Below are 17773 nucleotides of genomic sequence, written 5' to 3' on the forward strand. Positions count from 1 at the left end.
GGTGTCAATCTAGGGTGTTTTTATGATTCTGAATCCATTGCAAGCATTTGTTTTGCACCAAAACCACTCCTTGGGCTAAAACGGCCCAATGTCAATGGGCTTTTTACACAAAAAGTATACCTGGAAAAGGATGGCTATGGCCGTTTTTAGCCCAAGGAGTGGTTTTGGTGCAAAACAAATGCTTGCAATGGATTCAGAATCATAAAAACACCCTAGTTTGACCCCTCACATGCTACTTAAAACAGAATTAAATTTTGATTTTTTTTTTTGATTTTGTTTTAACCAAGGTTATGGTGGGTACCCCAACTTAAAGGAGCTGTCAAAAATTCTCCTAGGGGGACTGCATTTCAGTCTTTGTGAGATGTGTTACTAGACACCTTTACAAACACATTGGTGAAGATTTTTTTTGGTAAGGAATTTATTCCAAGATTGGAAAATATTCTGCTAATATCCCCTGACTAGTATAAGTGTGTGTAGTAGAGATTCTCACCTTCAGTTTGTCGGCACCAGAATACGTCCTGATAGAAGAAGAAGAGAGATGGTTAAAGTTTGGATCACACCCTTAAAGAACCATATACTGTCACGGTCCGCTCCTCGGGCCGTGGACGGTGACCTTATTATGTGGACCTTGAATGCCCTTATATGGTGTTGGACTCTTAAGGGCTGTTCTTTAGGCCTGTTTAGGCCGTTGTTTATTATGTTCTGCATTTGTCTGTATTGTTACTCTGTTGCCTTTCCGTACTCTTGTTTTGTAGTAGTGTTTCCTGTCTGCCTTGTTTACTGTTTCCTGTCTTGTCTCACCAGTCCTCTGATTAACTCTGTCTTGCACCTGTGTCCTAGCCTATCCCTGTGTTGATTGTCAGTTAGTTTCACCTGTGTCCAGTTAACCGTGTGTCTATATATACTCCCCTGTTTGTTCAGTCCCTTGTTCGTTCGTAAAAGTAAGTCACTGTTTTGTCATAGCCTTGTTCCTAGCTTGTGACGTTTTCCTAGTACCCTCGTATTCCTGTGTATGTTTCCTGATCCTCTGTTTTTGGTTAATAAACCCCCTTGCATTCGATCCGCACTGTGTCTGCCTCGTCCTCTGCCTTTGTCCTGCGCTTGGGTCCTCACGACACCACCAGATTGTGACATATACAGTACTGAACTTGGGAGGTATGCATTAGATGAGATGAACTCTATAGATTAATTTCATTCCGTTTTTATGCTGTTTTTATCTGGTTGTAATGTATTTTATGACATGAACTATTCTAGTTTTTTTCTAAGAGTATTTAGAGTTTATTTTATTCTTTAATAAATGTTTGGTATCTTTAACTAGGGGAAAGATTTTTTTTTTTTTTTTAAAGCTGCTTGCAGATGGAATAAAGCAATCTTGAATCTTGAACATGTTACTGGGCTGTCAAAACTAACCAGTTGACGTAGTCTAAGCCAGTCTAAATCAGTTATGCAAGGGTTAATCAATGGGAATAGCAGGTCATTATTGAGACATTACAGATGACCATGTTATAAAGAATAAAGTGGATTGTTTGGTCTTTGAATAAGCAGAACTTGATGTAATTCAATAAACTAAATGTCTCAATGCTTTTCTTTTATGTCAATGTACCATTATCATTATATCTTAATGAACGTTGACAAACAAAACAAAAAAGTCCATGGGCAAAAGATTGATTAAATCAATTATAATTAGTCGGGTCATATTCGTGACATTAATGGCTGTAGAAAGGCTGTAGAAAATGCAGAAAACACAGACCCAACACCAGACCCACAGCCACTCACCTCGTCTCCTCCACTGGTAGTAGAGGAATCCACACAGACCCATCACCACACCCAGAACCAGACCAAACACTCCCATGGCGATCCTGGTTCTGTCTGCCTCATGGAAGAACATGGAAGAATCTGACAAAACAACCAAAAAAACTAAACACAATAATATAATACAATACAATACAATATAATATTGTTATTGTCAGGTGGAAACCTTTATGTCCAAAACTGTTTCTTTTCAGGATTCAAGTTGAAAAATAGCAAAAAGAAATAGCACATCTAAATCTAAATCTGAATCCAAGCTCAAAACACATCCAATTGCAACATATTTTGAGGATGTAGATTGGTTAATTTTTTGCTACTTTTGTGTGACGCTATAGCAGGCTATGATGAAGTTGGGCATTCATTTATTTATTTAAAAAAATATAAAAGGAAAACAATCATAAAATTCATAACAATCATCATAAAATCATAACAATCATTAGAATAATGGAGATTTGGAGCCCTATTTGCGAAAATAGGGCCCAGAGGTTTTTGCCCGACAGCAACAATATAATATAATATTTCAAAATTACATTATATATTATGTAATGTGCTATATCTGAATCTGAATAAAAGGAGAGTAAGAACAAGAACAGGGTCTAATAGCAGCGTGGCTTCACTGTGTGATCTGTAGCTGTGGATATCAAGTTACATTGTCAGCAATCTGGGAACCCAGAGCCAACTGAAAAGGAAAAACAGCGACCTCTGCTGTTTGTTACTATCTCAGTTAGCTCTGGGGGGAGCAAAATGGAGCACCCGTGCGCAAGGAAACTAGGGTTTTGGTCTGCCTTCAGCCTTTCACTTCCGGTGGTGCGACTATGTTTTCATTCCCACTAACAATATTTCTACATGGAACACTAACACCACTTCTCCCAGAGAACATGGATCGTTTTGGTTATAAGCCCACTTGTTTCTATGATGAAAGAGCAAGTTAAAATGTGAATATCTTTCCGTGGTTTTGTCTGCTCCGCGGACGCTATTGTTAAATTAGTTTCGGTTGGTTTCCAGTGGGGAAGGATCGACGGACACGTGAATCCCGCCCACTACATTTGATTGGGTAAAGCGCAGCCTGCTTCCTGATCTGAAGGCACGCCCACTTGTAGGTCAGTGCGTACACGTTATGACGAACCTCCCTGACAGATTCCAACGCAGAGCAGAATCTGTTCTTGAGAGATTACATTGTCAGTGAAGCAGCAGTGATCTGGGCTAACGGGCTAACGTTAGCATAGCGGTGTGAGGTGAGGTGTGAATGGCGTACAGAGTGCAATAGAGTAAGACAGTTCACAGTGTAGTGGAGTAAAACAAATGTGTAGGCCTACTACAGAGTACACTAGAGTAAAACAGATAACTGTAGTGGTTCCAAAACTGGGGGTTGTGACCCCCAGGGGGGGTCCCCAAATTATTTTGTGGGGTCCCCAGATGATTAGCTTACTGTGCAACATTGTTTTCTCACTCAACAGTAAACAAACCAAACATACAATATAAGTGTATACAGGGTATCTGCACATTTCTAAAGTTACAATTTAATGATTTTTTAGACCTTGTAGTTCGGCTGTTTTCACAACATTTATTTATCTGTGGAACCGAGTCAAACTAAATGTAATGCCTACAATTACAAGTGCTTGTCAGGGTGGCTCAAGTTCAAATAGGATTATTTTGGGGGGTCACGGCCTGAAAAGTTTGGGAACCCTTGCAATAGATGAAAGTAGAGTACAGTAGATTACATGTGATCCTATATTACTGAGGCACTACACTGTCTCTCTGCATTTGATGTATGTATTACCTTGCTTACTGTAAGTCGCTCTGGATAAGAGCGTCTGCTAAATGCCTACATTGTAAATAGTAGTACAATAGATTACATGTACCCCTCACTGCAGCGTGCAGTAGGGAGGAGGGGGCGGGGTTTAGGGAGGAGGGGGCGGGGCTCCGTGAGGAGGGAGCGGGGCTCCACTGCTTGACTGTTCACAGTACTGATCATTTTGGACCATGACGGAGGCGCGCCGACTCAGCAGACCTTGAGGCCGAGGAGACGCGCCCGAGCGCCTCCAGGCGCGAGTTCCCGCGTCGACCGGCCGATGGTCTGCTAGTCGACTCAGCGCCGTTCGAGTTATGTAACGATATGGACAGAATAGTAAATAATGTTTTGGTGAGAGCGTTTGCCCCAACTGTCACTCAAAGTGGCTACTGGCCAATCATGGAGTCACGCCAGGGAGTAACCCCACCCACTCCTCTCAAAACCCCACCTACTCCTCCTCCATAACCCCGCCCACTCCTCCTAGGAGAAGCCCCGCCCCGATCTGCGGGCTGCAGTCAGGGGCTTCTCATAGATTACAGTAAAGTACAGATTACAGTGATTTACCCCAGTCCACCACTAGGGGTTCAGTCAGGTCGGGGTGTTCCACCATGCATGAGATCTTCTGCCCTGATCTGTAACACACACACACACACACACAGTGGTGACCTGTGGATTTTTGAGCAATGGGGGCTCTATTTTATGACGTCACGGCGCGCGCACGTGCACGCACGGGCATGTGCACGCACGGGCATGTGCACATAGCCACTCAGCTCAGTGCTAGTTGAAATACTGTATTCAACATGTGATTATTAATGTAATTATATTTCGTATTATTTTGTTGCATTGTTAATTTGTTGTGTTTATTTTTGTTTCAATTAATTAATTATTTTATTTTCCTTTTAGTTTTATATAAAAGCCCTTTACATAGACTCGCCCACACATAAGTAGTTAAAACAATCAGACAACTTGTCTTTGTGTTGTCTCAGAGAACTGGGTCCTCTGCTAAGCGATCCCCTCTGCAGTGCAGACAGAGACTGTTGTCTCTCATTGTGAGAGGAATGTAACACATTCAATTCAAGTCCATGGCTTTTCTCGAGTAGCCTAATGTTATGCAAAGCAGCCAGGTAGAGGCTATTGAGAACGGCTCGCTACTGACGGCGCGAACCTTGAGAGGCTATTGTTTAAGGTGTTAAAGACCGCCGCTGACGGTGCGTGCATGTGGACCATGCGTGAGCCCCCAGCCCCCATAGTGTCAGAACTAAGGGGTCGCCGACCCCCTAGAGCTCACCCCTGCACACACACACACACACACACACACACACACACACACACACACACACACACACACACACACACACGCGTGTGCAGGCTTGGCGCTGAAACATGTACGTTGTTTGGTCTGCAGGCTGCCCTAGCATGTCTGATATCTGGTCTAGAGGGGCGGGTTCAAAATCTCTGGAGAAAAAATCTGTGAGATCCCATTGGTTCACCGATCTGTCCGTCAGCCCCCGCCCGCCCCGCCCGCCCCATCCCCCTCCTCCTCCCCCAATGTGCAGCATTGAGAGCCCTGACGTCACAACATTTGGAGCGACGCCCACTGCACTCTGGTTGGTTGGGGAAATGAAACACTTCCTATTCCAGGAATGTCAACAGGCTGGTCCAGGCTCTTATTTTTTAGCCATAAAAAATAAAAGCCTGGAGATCGAGGCTAGGTCTGCAGTGTTCCATCAAACAAACAAACAGACAAACAGGAGGAAAAACTAAACGGCCTGGCGGACACAACGATTGTAATTAGGATCAATAATGCACTGGTCTGTTTGGTCTGTAAATGCAGAGTAGAAGTGTAAATGTAGAGATGGAGGCAGGGCTGAGCAGCTCAAACTTAAAAAGTCCTAATAATAAACAAAGGTTATCTCTAAACAGGGCAGGTCAAACATAAAATGTTCAAGACACAACAAACTCACTCTAACAAAGAAGCTGACAAAACACAGCCATTTAAAGACTGACCATGTGCAGGTGAACTCAAAGGCAGTACAATAATGGTTGGTACCGGTTGTACTGGTCTATATTGGGCTTGGTGTGTACTGGTGTGTACTGAGTACCTGAATGTGTACTCCAGGCGTATTGGTGTTTATTAGGTGTGTACCTGGGTGTGTATTTCTATGTATTGGTGTTTATTAGGTGTGTACCTGGGTGTGTACTCCAGGTAGGAGTGGATCTGGTAGGACCAGTCACCATTTTCCAGCTCGTCGGTGGAGGAGACATCAGAGGTCGCGACCTCTCCATCTCTTAGCCAGGTGACGATGAGTTTAGGATAGAAGTTGTAGGCACTGCACACCAGCATGTGTGTATGTCTGCCACCAGAGGGGGCTGCTGAGGCCAGACTCACATCAGGCTTCACTGCAATAACATTTAATTTAATATTATTATTATTATTATTATTATTATTATTATTATTATTATTATTATTATTATTAGAGCACTGCACCAGTGCAAAGCCCTATTGAAATTGCAATGATTATTAGCCTATTCCCAATAATCAATAGTGTTTTTGAGCTAAACATACTCAAAAAAGTTGCACAACTTTGCACACACACATCACAACTGGCGAAGAATTACGCATTTTAATTGTCTCAAAAAGGGGCACAGCCTAATGGCTCAATAGCGCCCCCTACAAAATGTCAACGTTAAAGCCCCACGATACTGTTTCGCCTACATGTATGAAAATTGGTATAAACCTGTATCATGTCCCGACTTACGAAAAAGTCTCTTGGATCCATGACCTAAACCCAAGAGGAAGTCAGCCAATTTATGGTTGCGCATTATTTTCCATGTTCACATGTCGTACTTTAACACATTGGGTGCCAGAGGTTTATTAAAATATTATACGTTGAGTGCCTGCATTTCTTCCATCCACTTGCGTTATACGTTTCGTGCTGTAGAAGCCCCGACGCGGAAGTGCATGTAAACAAAGCGTGCGTGCGAGACGGCGGAGGGTCCCGACTAACGCCTGGAACAATAATATTTCCAACGCGATCCTCCATTGCAGCGTGATCGCCGATCGAAAACGGCTCGTTTCCACCACGTTAAAAAGAAATGGAGATATTAAGCTTTTAGTCAAGGAGATAACATTGAAAACGCCGACCGGAAGGATTTTTGACATGGAGCCACATCCAGCCTCTTCTTCTCAGAAACTCCTTGGGTGATGTCAAAGTTTCGTTTTAGCGCCCCACGTGGGCCACTCGTATAAAAATAGAATTGGGTCAAAAACGGTCCGGACCGTTTTCGGCACTTCTCGTTTGGATCCTCAAAAACGGTCCGGACCGTTTATGGCACTCGATTTGTTAAGCAACTCCTCCGGTCAGAATCACCTCAAACTCACTCAGCGTACACAAGAGACCTCAACGATGAAAAGTTATCAAAAGCGCAAGCTTTTATAAAACGGTGTGACCATGGCGAAGCGTCAAACTTCCTTGTTAACTTTTGAGCTTATTGCCATACAGACTTGTGGGTGATGTCATTGGACTCAGATCACAGTCCTTGTTTCTCATTGGTTTTACCTCTTCTGATTGGTCGATATTTGATAGTTCCTATTTATTGCTATAACTTTTGAACGGTTTGCCGTACAGACTTGTGAGTTGTGTCACTTGATTTGGTTGGGAGTCTTTGTCCTTCAATATTGTTACTTAGCTTTACTCCCTGTTCTGATTGGTCGATATTTGCCCCTAACGTGGACAGAGGTGCGAGGGCCCGGTCATCGCTGCTTGCAGCTTTAATTATTACGTTGTTGTTGTTGTTGATGTTATTAGTATTGTTGTTGTTGTTGTTGTTATTGTTGTTGTTATTGGCGTTAGAATTGTTATTGTTATTATTATTCATAATAATATTGTTTGAATACTTTATTAGTAAAAAATAACTTAAGCACAGTAAAACATATAGGCTAAAGGGATAACACAATAAGTCCTGGGGACTTGTTTACATTGTGGTCCTATGTATTCAATTCATCAACAGAGCATAGAATATTAACACATTAATACATGTCATCTATAAATACACTTAGCTATATTTACAGAAGATAAAAAAGAAAAATGGTGGCAGTGTACAGTATGTCCCTTCATTTCAAGGGGATTTAATATCTTGTAGTTTTCTTTATCAGGCTATAGTTTCTAAAGAAGCCTGTGATTGACATCACATATCAGTAACATGTATTGTTTATGAGCTGATGAGTGTAGTGTATTGCTGTGATCAGCTCACCTCTCTTATCCAGAGCAGTGCGGTAGAGGATCTCAATGTTGTGTTTGCATAATGTCTCTCTCACTGCTCTATAAGCAGCCATCGTCATAGGATCATTATTCCAGCTCTCTGCCTGTTTCACACCAACCTCAGTGTATCCAACCCACTTCCCCACCCTGCTGTCAAACTTGTTCAATTCGTCTTTATTGTAATAATATGTTCTTATGTACTGTATGTCCTGTAACTCACTGGAGTTAAACACACAGCGGCTAACACTACTGTGTAGATATCCATCTGGAAATAGGAAAAGTAAATGACTTAAAAATTCATATTCATCTTATCTCTGTAATGTCAATACAGGCTGAATGTATGAATTGAAGATGTATGAATTTAATGTATAAATTGAGAAAGTAAATTAAGTTTACCTGCTCCATGGAAACACAGTGAAACACAGAGCCAAAGTTTAGTTGAAGTCATGTTGATCAGTTGACATTCTGATGTGGAACTGAACACTGACTTACTTTACCAACAGTCTCTACTCTAAAACAACCAATTAAAAAACACTATTTGCTCGCATCACTTGTTACCAGACGTCAAACCAAAACTATGTCAACATTGTTTAACATTTGACTTGTAAAGGAGAGAAGTTAAACTGTCCTATTATAAAACGGATAGTTCTGTTGCTTGATTCTGATTGGCAGTCCTGTATGTTCATTCTAAAATGAAGAGTAAATATAGCTGCAAGCACAGATAAACGGGGCCAAGGAATAAAAGGCAATATAGAATAACAATAAGATGTGAAACAGAATAGAGTATGGGGAAATAATAGCCGTGGAGTATGGGGCGTGTGTGGGGGGTTGGGAGTTTTGGAGCTTGAAATGTACAAAGGTTTTATCATCAAAATATATTATGAATACCAAAGTAAAAGTATTCAAATTTTCAGAAAATAGAAGATCTACAAGCTCATAACACGTCACATTGTAGATCGGCTGTATGTGGTTACTGTAGGTGTTGTATTAACAATTAAATCTGCAAAGTAACAAGTAACTAAAGCTGTCATATGCTGTAATTGTAGTAGAAGTAACACAAATGGAAAGTAAAGTAAAAGTACCTAAAAATTGTACTTTGCATTGTAAGCACTTGTATAGTACTTGAGTAAATGTACGTAGTTACTTTGCAGCACCACTGAAATGAAAAATGCATACATCACAGCTTAGATCTTTGGGTTAAATCGGAGACCAGACCTGTGCGAACTTGGTGATGTAAAAAAAGAATTGCACGTTGATGGATTGTCAATGTATACTGTTTCTTGTGTCTGGGTAGCTCCGTTGGAAGAGCTCTTAACTCTGAACCACAAGGTCATGGGATTGAATCCTGGTAGTAGCAACACAGTATATGAGCATTGTAACAGGTATAGACTCACGTGCTCTTTAATGTTGCTATCCTTTAAATGGCCATTAACAATGCATTGGGCACTTAAAGTTACAAATAAAAAAAACTACACATTATTTAATTATTTGTCGTAATTTGATGTCGCCTTGGAACCGAAGCTAGTGGTGAAAATAGCCGATCTACAAGTTCACAACACGTTGCTATCCAAAAAGTTGTGAGCTTGTAGATCGGCTATTTTCACAAGGAATATGTCATACACTGAAAATAACTACTCTCAAAAAAGCATTTTATGTTATCTGTAAAAAAATGCACTCGCATTAATTAACAGGGTCATGTTTTGTGCAATGCAATTTAATTGAGGTCTGCATGAGGTGAGGCTTGAACCGGAGACCTTGTGAGTGAGTGGCCAGTCCTTTAGCGAGGCCAATCTTGCTGCGAGGCCAGTCTCGCTGCTTACTCTCGTACAGTGAGGACGCCTTTGCTGCTTGCTCTGCCCTATGCTTCCATTCTTCTGCTGATATCCATGTTTTATTTTTCTTTCAGAAACTTCGAATGGATCCTGGATATTTATAAACCCATGGGACTCTATTTCTTCTATAGATACAAGCTTTTGCCATATTTCGATTTATTTTTCGACCTCCAGTGACTGGGTACGTGGCACCTAGCCAAAGCTAATTAGCATCAGGTAGTTCCCGACTATTTCAGCACAGGATTATCAAAAACTGCTTCAAAAGATTGTAGTGCTGGAAACTACACCGATTAAGAGTGAATGTGGAAGTTAATCAACAATATGGGATACCACAGACTCAGCCGTGCCAGCAAACAGCCAACTAGCACTAGCGTGGCTTCCGAGAAACCCCAGGACAAGGCCTTCTCCTGGAACACTCTTGGGGCAAAGCCAAAGAACATGAAGGGACGAATAACTGGCAGAACTCGGAGCCCTGAGATTACAGATATGACCGGTTGGCCTGCGCTACCACCCCCGCATACCGTGTCTACTACCCCCCTTCAACAGTGGACAACTGTTTCAGATTCACTCCACTGCTCCGGGACCCTAGATGTCCGTCTGATGACAGAGACAACATCGCATCTTCACCCAGAAGGGTAAGAACCAAGAGTAATTCAGAAGGAAAAAGGCTACATGGAGAGCAAAATGACTGTGCCTGAATTTCTGATTGTGGGGGACGCCGCTGTGAAATATGTTAAAAGCATGATAAAGAGAAAGGCAAGAGTGCAATGTTTCCCCAAAGACATGGTGTCTGACATGAATGACAGAATTTTGAATCTTGTCGCTGCACACCCAATGGTGAAAACCCTGATTTTGCACATTGGTACATGTGATATAGAGGGAAAAAAGTCAGAAATCCTAAAACAGCATTTCACGGCTTTATCCAGCACAATTAGCTCCCTAGATGTTAATGTTTGCATCAGTGGCCCACTGCCACCTACAAGAGGTGGCAATTAACTATTCATAGACTGTCTGCACTGAGCAAGTGGCTTTCAACTACGTTTACCAACGAATCTGTGCACTTTATTGACTTTTTTTTTCTTCCAGACGGAATTCACCAAAACAAGCGAGGTGTAAAATTGTTCATATCAAACGTGTTCTACACTCTTCGTGTGCCACCGCCACCCTCTGCCAAGGCCAGAACACAAGAATCCAAAACAACAGACAGTGCTGAGTTATGTGCTACCCTGCTGAAGCTGCAGCTGGAAGTGGGGGGGGGCGAAGCCACGCCTCCCCCCCACCACCGAGGATGGTGGAGGAGCATCCACAACAAGTGAACTCACAGATAGTGAAGTCTCGGAATTAAAAACAAAGGGCAGTGTACTCAAAACAACTGCTGATAGCCCCAATCCCCAGGAGGAGATTGCCACGGTTGTGCCAGCCCCCGCCGTGGGTGAGGAAGTAGACACAGACTCTATAGAGGAGTCTATCAATGAGGAAGAATATCAAACTCCATCACCTTCCTCCTCTTCATCATCGTTTTCCCTGTCCCCAATACCGCTCCTGGAGTTCACCAGCAGCATGAATGACTTGATTAGCGCGGGGATTAGACTCACCCCCCTAATCAAACGCCAGGCCCCACAACCACCAACCTTGCTCTGCCCCACAACCACCAACCTTGCTCTGCCCCCCACCCATCCCCCCTCCACAACGCCATCGAAAGAACACCCTGGTGGCCTCCCAGCTGACACATGTAGAGAATACATTTGATAACTGATATCAACAGGGTCCAATATGCCTAGCATCAAACATGTCTGGGCCCAATGTTATTTCAGATAGCCTTGTAACAAACAAGGTTTGCAATATTTCCACTGCTATTTCAAATTTGCAAATTTAACATGCATTCCCCGTAGATGCAACAGCCCAATAGTAGAATGCCTTAAGGGGGTCACAGTGAGTAACCTTGTTTATATAAACACTGCTCCTAAAATTACTCCCTCTGCTCTCATTAATAATGTGAATCGTATTGATTTGAAGACTGCACAAGAGCTGCAAGCTTAGCTTAAAATGTATTCATTTGAATATTAGGAGCATGGCTCTAAAACTAGATTTTATTAATATTCTGATTAAGAGGGGTTCCCCTGATGTGTTTGTCTTATCAGAGACTTGGCTGACTGAGCTTACCCTGGACTCTGATATTGCCATAAATGGCTATAATCTTTTTAGAATAGACAGGAAATCAAGAGCTGGTGGGGTTGTAATTTTAGTCAGGGAACATTTAGCTGCACATGTCCTTGAAATGTCATCTATCCCTAAACGTTTTGAAAATATTGTTTTAGACATTTGTCTGGGTGGTGATATCCACTGCACTGTTATTGGTACTTATCCCCCCCCTTCAGCGCCAGTTTTGGCTCTGGAGGAATTTGGGAAGCTGCTGTCTAAATATGTGTCTTCAGAGATTCTTATTTTGGGAGACATGAACCTGGACTGGCTTTCTAATAATTATTCCAGGCTGAAACAGCTATGTATAGATTTAAACCTATCTCAGCTCATCCAGCATACTACCAGACCAAACATAAATAACCCCTCTATATATACTTTGATAGACCTAGCTCTAACTAACAGACCAGTCAAATACCCTTATAGCAGGGTTTTTGCTCAAGGTGTCAGTGACCATTGCCCCATAGTCTGTGTTAGAGTTGTGAAAGCTGATAAAACTAAGGGGCGGATGATTATTCAACGTAATTTAAACGTTTTTAATGAACAGTTTTTTTTTTTACATGATTTATTTTATTCTGATTTGGACAGGGTCATTTCAACTAAAAATGTTAATAGTATTGGCAGAAAGGCTAAATCAGATTTTGATTTATCTAGTTTCACCAAGACACAAGGGTAATGCGGCTAGTTTTTGGAAGGTCGTAAAATCACTAAAAGCTAGGCCTGCCTCCTCTCTCCCGTCACAGATTATCAGTGAAAGTGGGGTTGTTTTAAATAAATTCGATATGTGTGATGCTTTTAACAATCATTTTATATTATCTGGCCATTTATTTGACAGGCAGTCTTTCATTCTAGCACCATCAGACCTGGGTGGGGATTCAGTCACTGACAACTCACTCAACTTGTCCCCTCCATGCTTTTCATGTAGACCAGTAACACACTCAGAAGTTTTAACCGCACTTTCACAAATACGCACTAAGAAGTTTAAGGGTGCAAATGACCTTAACCCGTATCTACTGCATCTTAGTGCATATATAATTGCTGCACCACTTGTCCATATTTTTAATTCATCACTTACCTTAGGCTCAATTCCTGCAGTATGGAAAGATGCACAAGTTATTCCAATTGACTATGAGGATATACTGTATATGCATGCTTCACTCTCCACACTGAAGCTTCTGGAAGCAGTCTACCACAGTGCTTTGCGTTTTATTACTGGCAATGATTATCTCACCCATCACTGTATTTGATATGATAAAGTGGGTTGGCCATCTCTCGCAGTTCGTAGAGAGCAACATTGTATTTTATTTATTTATAAGGCCTTGTGTGGTAAACTTCCTTTAAACCTATCCTCGCTTTTGGAACCTAAGGTTACTGGACATTCAACACGTTCACAAACACACATTAGATATTCCAGTCCACGTAAGAGCAGTGAACAAGGAAAGACAGCTTTCATGTATTATGCTCCACACAAATGGAACAAACTTCAGGACTCTCTGAAACTGGTGCAATTGGTCTCAATAGAGACATTCAGGGTGCTTCTTGAGGACACACTGCATAGTAGTGACTGCACCTGTTTCATGTAACACTATGTTTATTTGCATCTGTGACATTGTAATGTGATTCAAATGTTTGTTATTGTTTCTCATTATGTATGTATTTTATATGTTGTTATCAGGGCGTCCTTGAAAAAGAGGGCTTGCTCTCAATGGGCTTCTCTGAATAAATAAAAGAAAAAGAAAAGAAAGAAAGATCAACAGATCTGACTTTGAGAAAAAGGAGCCCACAGAGATGACACAGTTTCACGCAAATTGCTAAAAAAAAATCCTGGGTTTAAGTGTTTTTCAAACTGCAGAAAAATGGCAAATGGCAGAACATCTAAGGGTGGAGCTTACTGGTCAAAGTGATAGATGTGTTTCTCATGAGTCAAGGCACATGTGTAAGCAAGGCATGACTTATGCCTGTTTAAAGTTTGTATTTTCAAACAATTGCTACAGCGCCCCCCTTTGGCCAATTGGAGTAAGATTGGTTTCAGTGACATTTGTAACGACCCTTTACATTACTGCAAAAATGGGAGTCTGCATGTATGTGTTAGGTGTAGAAGAATAATTTTCATAAAACTGCAATATTCATTGGCTTATAAAAAAAAATGTCGGAAAGGTCCAAAATACATGTGTAGAAATGTTTGTTTACATAGCAAAAAAATCCTGGGAGGAGATAGATTAGATAGAACTGTTTTGGCCAATGGTTGTGAGTTTTGTGTCTTCACCGTTTTTCATGACCCTTGCCGAGTTTCGTAAAAAGCGACGCAAGGATAGGCCAGAACTGCGAAAAACTGCAGAAACAGAAGAAAAAAGTGTAGAGATGCAATGAGGGTCCAAAGACCCTACGGCTTTGGCCCATAAAAAAATCTTTATACTGATTGATTGAGTCCCTGGTAATTTTGATAAACATGTATCAGTATCACTGCGCCTGCGCCAGTCTTGTTTACAATATTCGCCATTTTGTTCCATGGATGTATTGTGCATATGGCAAGGTGCTCCTTTTTGTCCTGTGTACGAATGTGCAAGGCCATATTTCCAGGCTTTCCTTGCTAGGGCGAGGGTAGCATCCTCTCGGAGGCCAGCCGGGGCAATTCCCGGTAGAACTGGCAGGTAGGACATGGGTGGGCTTCAAGCAGTCAGTTATGATCAGCGGTGCATTGTTAATCGCAGCATCAACTTTCTTAGCATGTGGGCTTCTACTCCAGGCTTGGGGCACATAATTCAGCTGCAGAGAAGACCAAGGCTTGTGTGGATATTCAAAGTGTCCTGGCGATGGCTCCCCAGGTCGTCCCAGTGAGGCGACCGATAAGTGAGACCCTCGATGTCACTTTGGCCCTCACCTCTTCTAGGTGTTGATTGAAGGATAGTGTCCTATCCAGGCGTTCACCAAGGTACTTTGAGGCTTGCTGGAACTCCTATTTATGCCATAATCTACATGTTACTTGAGTAAGTGTACAAATGTCTTGGCATCAACATTACTGTACGTACCAAAGTAAAACATGATAACATTTGTAAGAATGTTAAACTTGTTCGATAATAGCCAGTCTACAGGATAGGAGCTTGGTTATTTTTGAGAAGCTGAAGTATGGGGCCTTAAGTGGTTAAAGTACAGTATGTTTGCTGCGCGGGAAAAAATTACGCTTCACCAGCGTTTCACTGTTTTAGCGCTCCTTCAGCAGCTGCTGCTTCTAAATTACGATGCTTTTCGGCAATAGTTCTGTCTTCTTTCACTTTCTCCACACCGTTTGGTGCCCGCCCCATCACTGTACATGATTTAATGAACATAACAACTTAACTATCTCATTTGTTATGTGAAAATCATTTGTTTAATTTATGATCCATAGTTATATTTTAGTTGCAATTGTTTCCTTTGATGAGGAAGAAGGTTCACATGGCTACACCCAGCAGACCCACGGTCAGTCCCACTCCACAGAACACAGCTGGACCCACATTGGACTGATCCTGGATCTGATCCACATCTGGAGAGAAACACAAGTGGCGTGTCGATCAGTGTATGGGTGAAATTGGCATATTTCACAAGACAACTGGTTATGCAGGAATGCATGGTACTCCAGTCTAATTATGATGGACACAAAAGAATAGAACTCCAGTATTGATTTATAATAGGCTAGGATGGCATAGGATTGATCAATTTGCAGGTGCTCAGTTGTGCTCATTCATTGCAGATTACTTGCCTCTGCATATATTGACCGGCATGAAAGCAGTGTGTTATTGTTTAAAAAAAACTAAAGTCACAGAAAAACGGCCGAATTGACGAACATTCCTTCAGCCCCAGTCACATATCTCCTCCTCCCTCCCTCAGACAGGAGGGGCGAGATCCGCTCCCGACCACGACACCTCAGGTTGAGGTTGTTCCTGGTCCATGTGATGTGAACTGGTGCAGGATAGAAGCCAGTCACATGACAGATGAGAACGTTGTCCCCTCCCAGTTCAACCTTGTCTTTGGTGTACACCATGGTGCTATGAGGTGCTTCTGAGGATAGATAAAATGCACAAAGACACAGAGACATTACATACACCACCCAACAGACCTGGGATCAGCCCCACATCGCAGAACACACTAAGACCTACACTCAGCTGGTCTTGGATCTGATCCACATCTGGACAGGAACATGCACGCATATATGCACACACACAGAAATGTCCAACAGTTGTGTAGTTAATTATTACTCCAGCAACTCCAGTCAAATATTACGCTGCTACAAGTCAAAGTAGCTCAGTCAAACTTTTACTCGAGTTAAAGTACAAAAGTAATTGCTTTACATGCTTTCACAAATACTTCAGTACAAGTACAAGTCAAATTAAAAAGTACATTTCTTTTGTATATCAATGCATTGCAATGTCTTCACAATGAATTTATAGAACCTTGTAACTCTGTACACTGCATGCACTGACATGCTTGCTTGTAGAACCACTAAAAACATATGATGCAATCAAATCAGGAAAAAAAAGCAAAATATTTACTATATATTGGTAAATAGATGAACATTAGAAAATATATGAAACCTTTCTCATCCCCAAAATCTCAACCATTGACTTGAGATCGGGACTTGGGTGTTCAGGTTTGTGTGTTTTGACAGATTCATTGAGCTGGTCAGACTTAGCGCATTGTTCTCCTGCCGCAAGAGAGAGAGACAGAGAGAGAGACAGACAGACAGACAGACAGACAGACAGAGAGTAAGCTCTTTCAATGCGCGTCCCCTCCCCTCCTGTTTTTTTTTTTTTTTTCTTTTTCACAATCATTCATAAATAATAGCGTTTTTCTATTGCTACATTCCCATGTTAATGTTCTGATTATGAAATACATTATTTGATGTGGAAACGGTGACCCTTATGCTGTTATTTCGTCAAGCTTTCTGGGACCTTTTTATGGTAAAATCAATTATTATTTTATATAAAATATATTTTAAAAGTTGGGCATAAGCACGGGGGGGGGCTAATCATTTACAAATTAAGCACTTGATGTAGTGGAGTAAAAAGTACAATATTTGTCTTTTAAATGTAATGGAGTGAAGCTAATAAATCAAAAATTACAAATACTCATATCAACTACAGTGCAGATGCTCAAAGTAAAGGCTCTCAAGTAAATGTAACCTACTTAGTACCTTGTTTCACTGGTGGGTTCTTCAAGAGGTCGCGAATGACATTCATGTTGTTTTTGCAGTCATGCTGATCACTCACAGCAGCTATATAATGGATAATGGATGGATCTATATACTTAGGCACAGGTGACACCATCTTCCCTTTGGTGAAGTCTGCGTACCACCGCACTTCACCATCCAGTCCAGCCATCACCTCCCCATCTGTGTCTGAACAGCCACGGGCAAGTACATTCTCATGTAAGACTGGAATGAAAACAAAGACAGAATTAAACTGTCATGTTCGGTTCTAAAGTTGAATATGAAGTGAAAGTGTTTTTCTTTTCTTTATTTAACCAGGCAGAGCTGGCAGACCTCACTGAATCTGGTCAAGAGGGCAACACAATAAAACAAACGTGTGTGAGCGTTTGTGTTTTTTTTTGTGTGTTTGTGTGTGTGTGTGTGTGTGTATGTCCGTCCATCCATGCGTGCGTGCGTGCGTGCGTGCGTGCGTGCGTGCGTGTGACCTAATGTTAAAAATTAAATGCAAAGCATTTATAAGATGTATAAGTTATCTATAACATGTATAAAGTATACACATAAATGCATAAAGTATACAAATAAATGTATAAAGTATTTATAACATATAAACAAGTATGTGCAACTACACTGTACTAATACTATTGTGTATAATGCAACAGTGGATTTATACAGTTAACATACTGTATATATTTTTATA

The 17773-nt window shown here is 41.5% G+C and overlaps 1 protein-coding gene across 1 annotated transcript; it reads right to left on the reverse strand.

Annotated features, from left to right (window-relative positions):
- Positions 1–492: 492 nt before the first annotated feature.
- On the reverse strand, positions 493–7964 carry LOC308091637 (HLA class II histocompatibility antigen, DQ beta 1 chain-like; the record flags this gene model as incomplete). The annotated part of the gene is made up of 5 exons (XM_080437299.1): positions 7856–7964; positions 5791–6001; positions 4166–4233; positions 1777–1896; positions 493–518 (listed from the first exon to the last, which is right to left on the reverse strand). Exons 1-5 carry the CDS (start codon positions 7941–7943, stop codon positions 493–495), a joined length of 513 nt encoding a protein of 170 aa, XP_080293425.1. The 5' UTR covers positions 7944–7964.
- Positions 7965–17773: the final 9809 nt, after the last annotated feature.

This window comes from Gymnoscopelus braueri (assembly GCF_963280865.1).
Source record: "Gymnoscopelus braueri genome assembly, chromosome: 9".
Taxonomy (NCBI): domain Eukaryota; kingdom Metazoa; phylum Chordata; class Actinopteri; order Myctophiformes; family Myctophidae; genus Gymnoscopelus; species Gymnoscopelus braueri.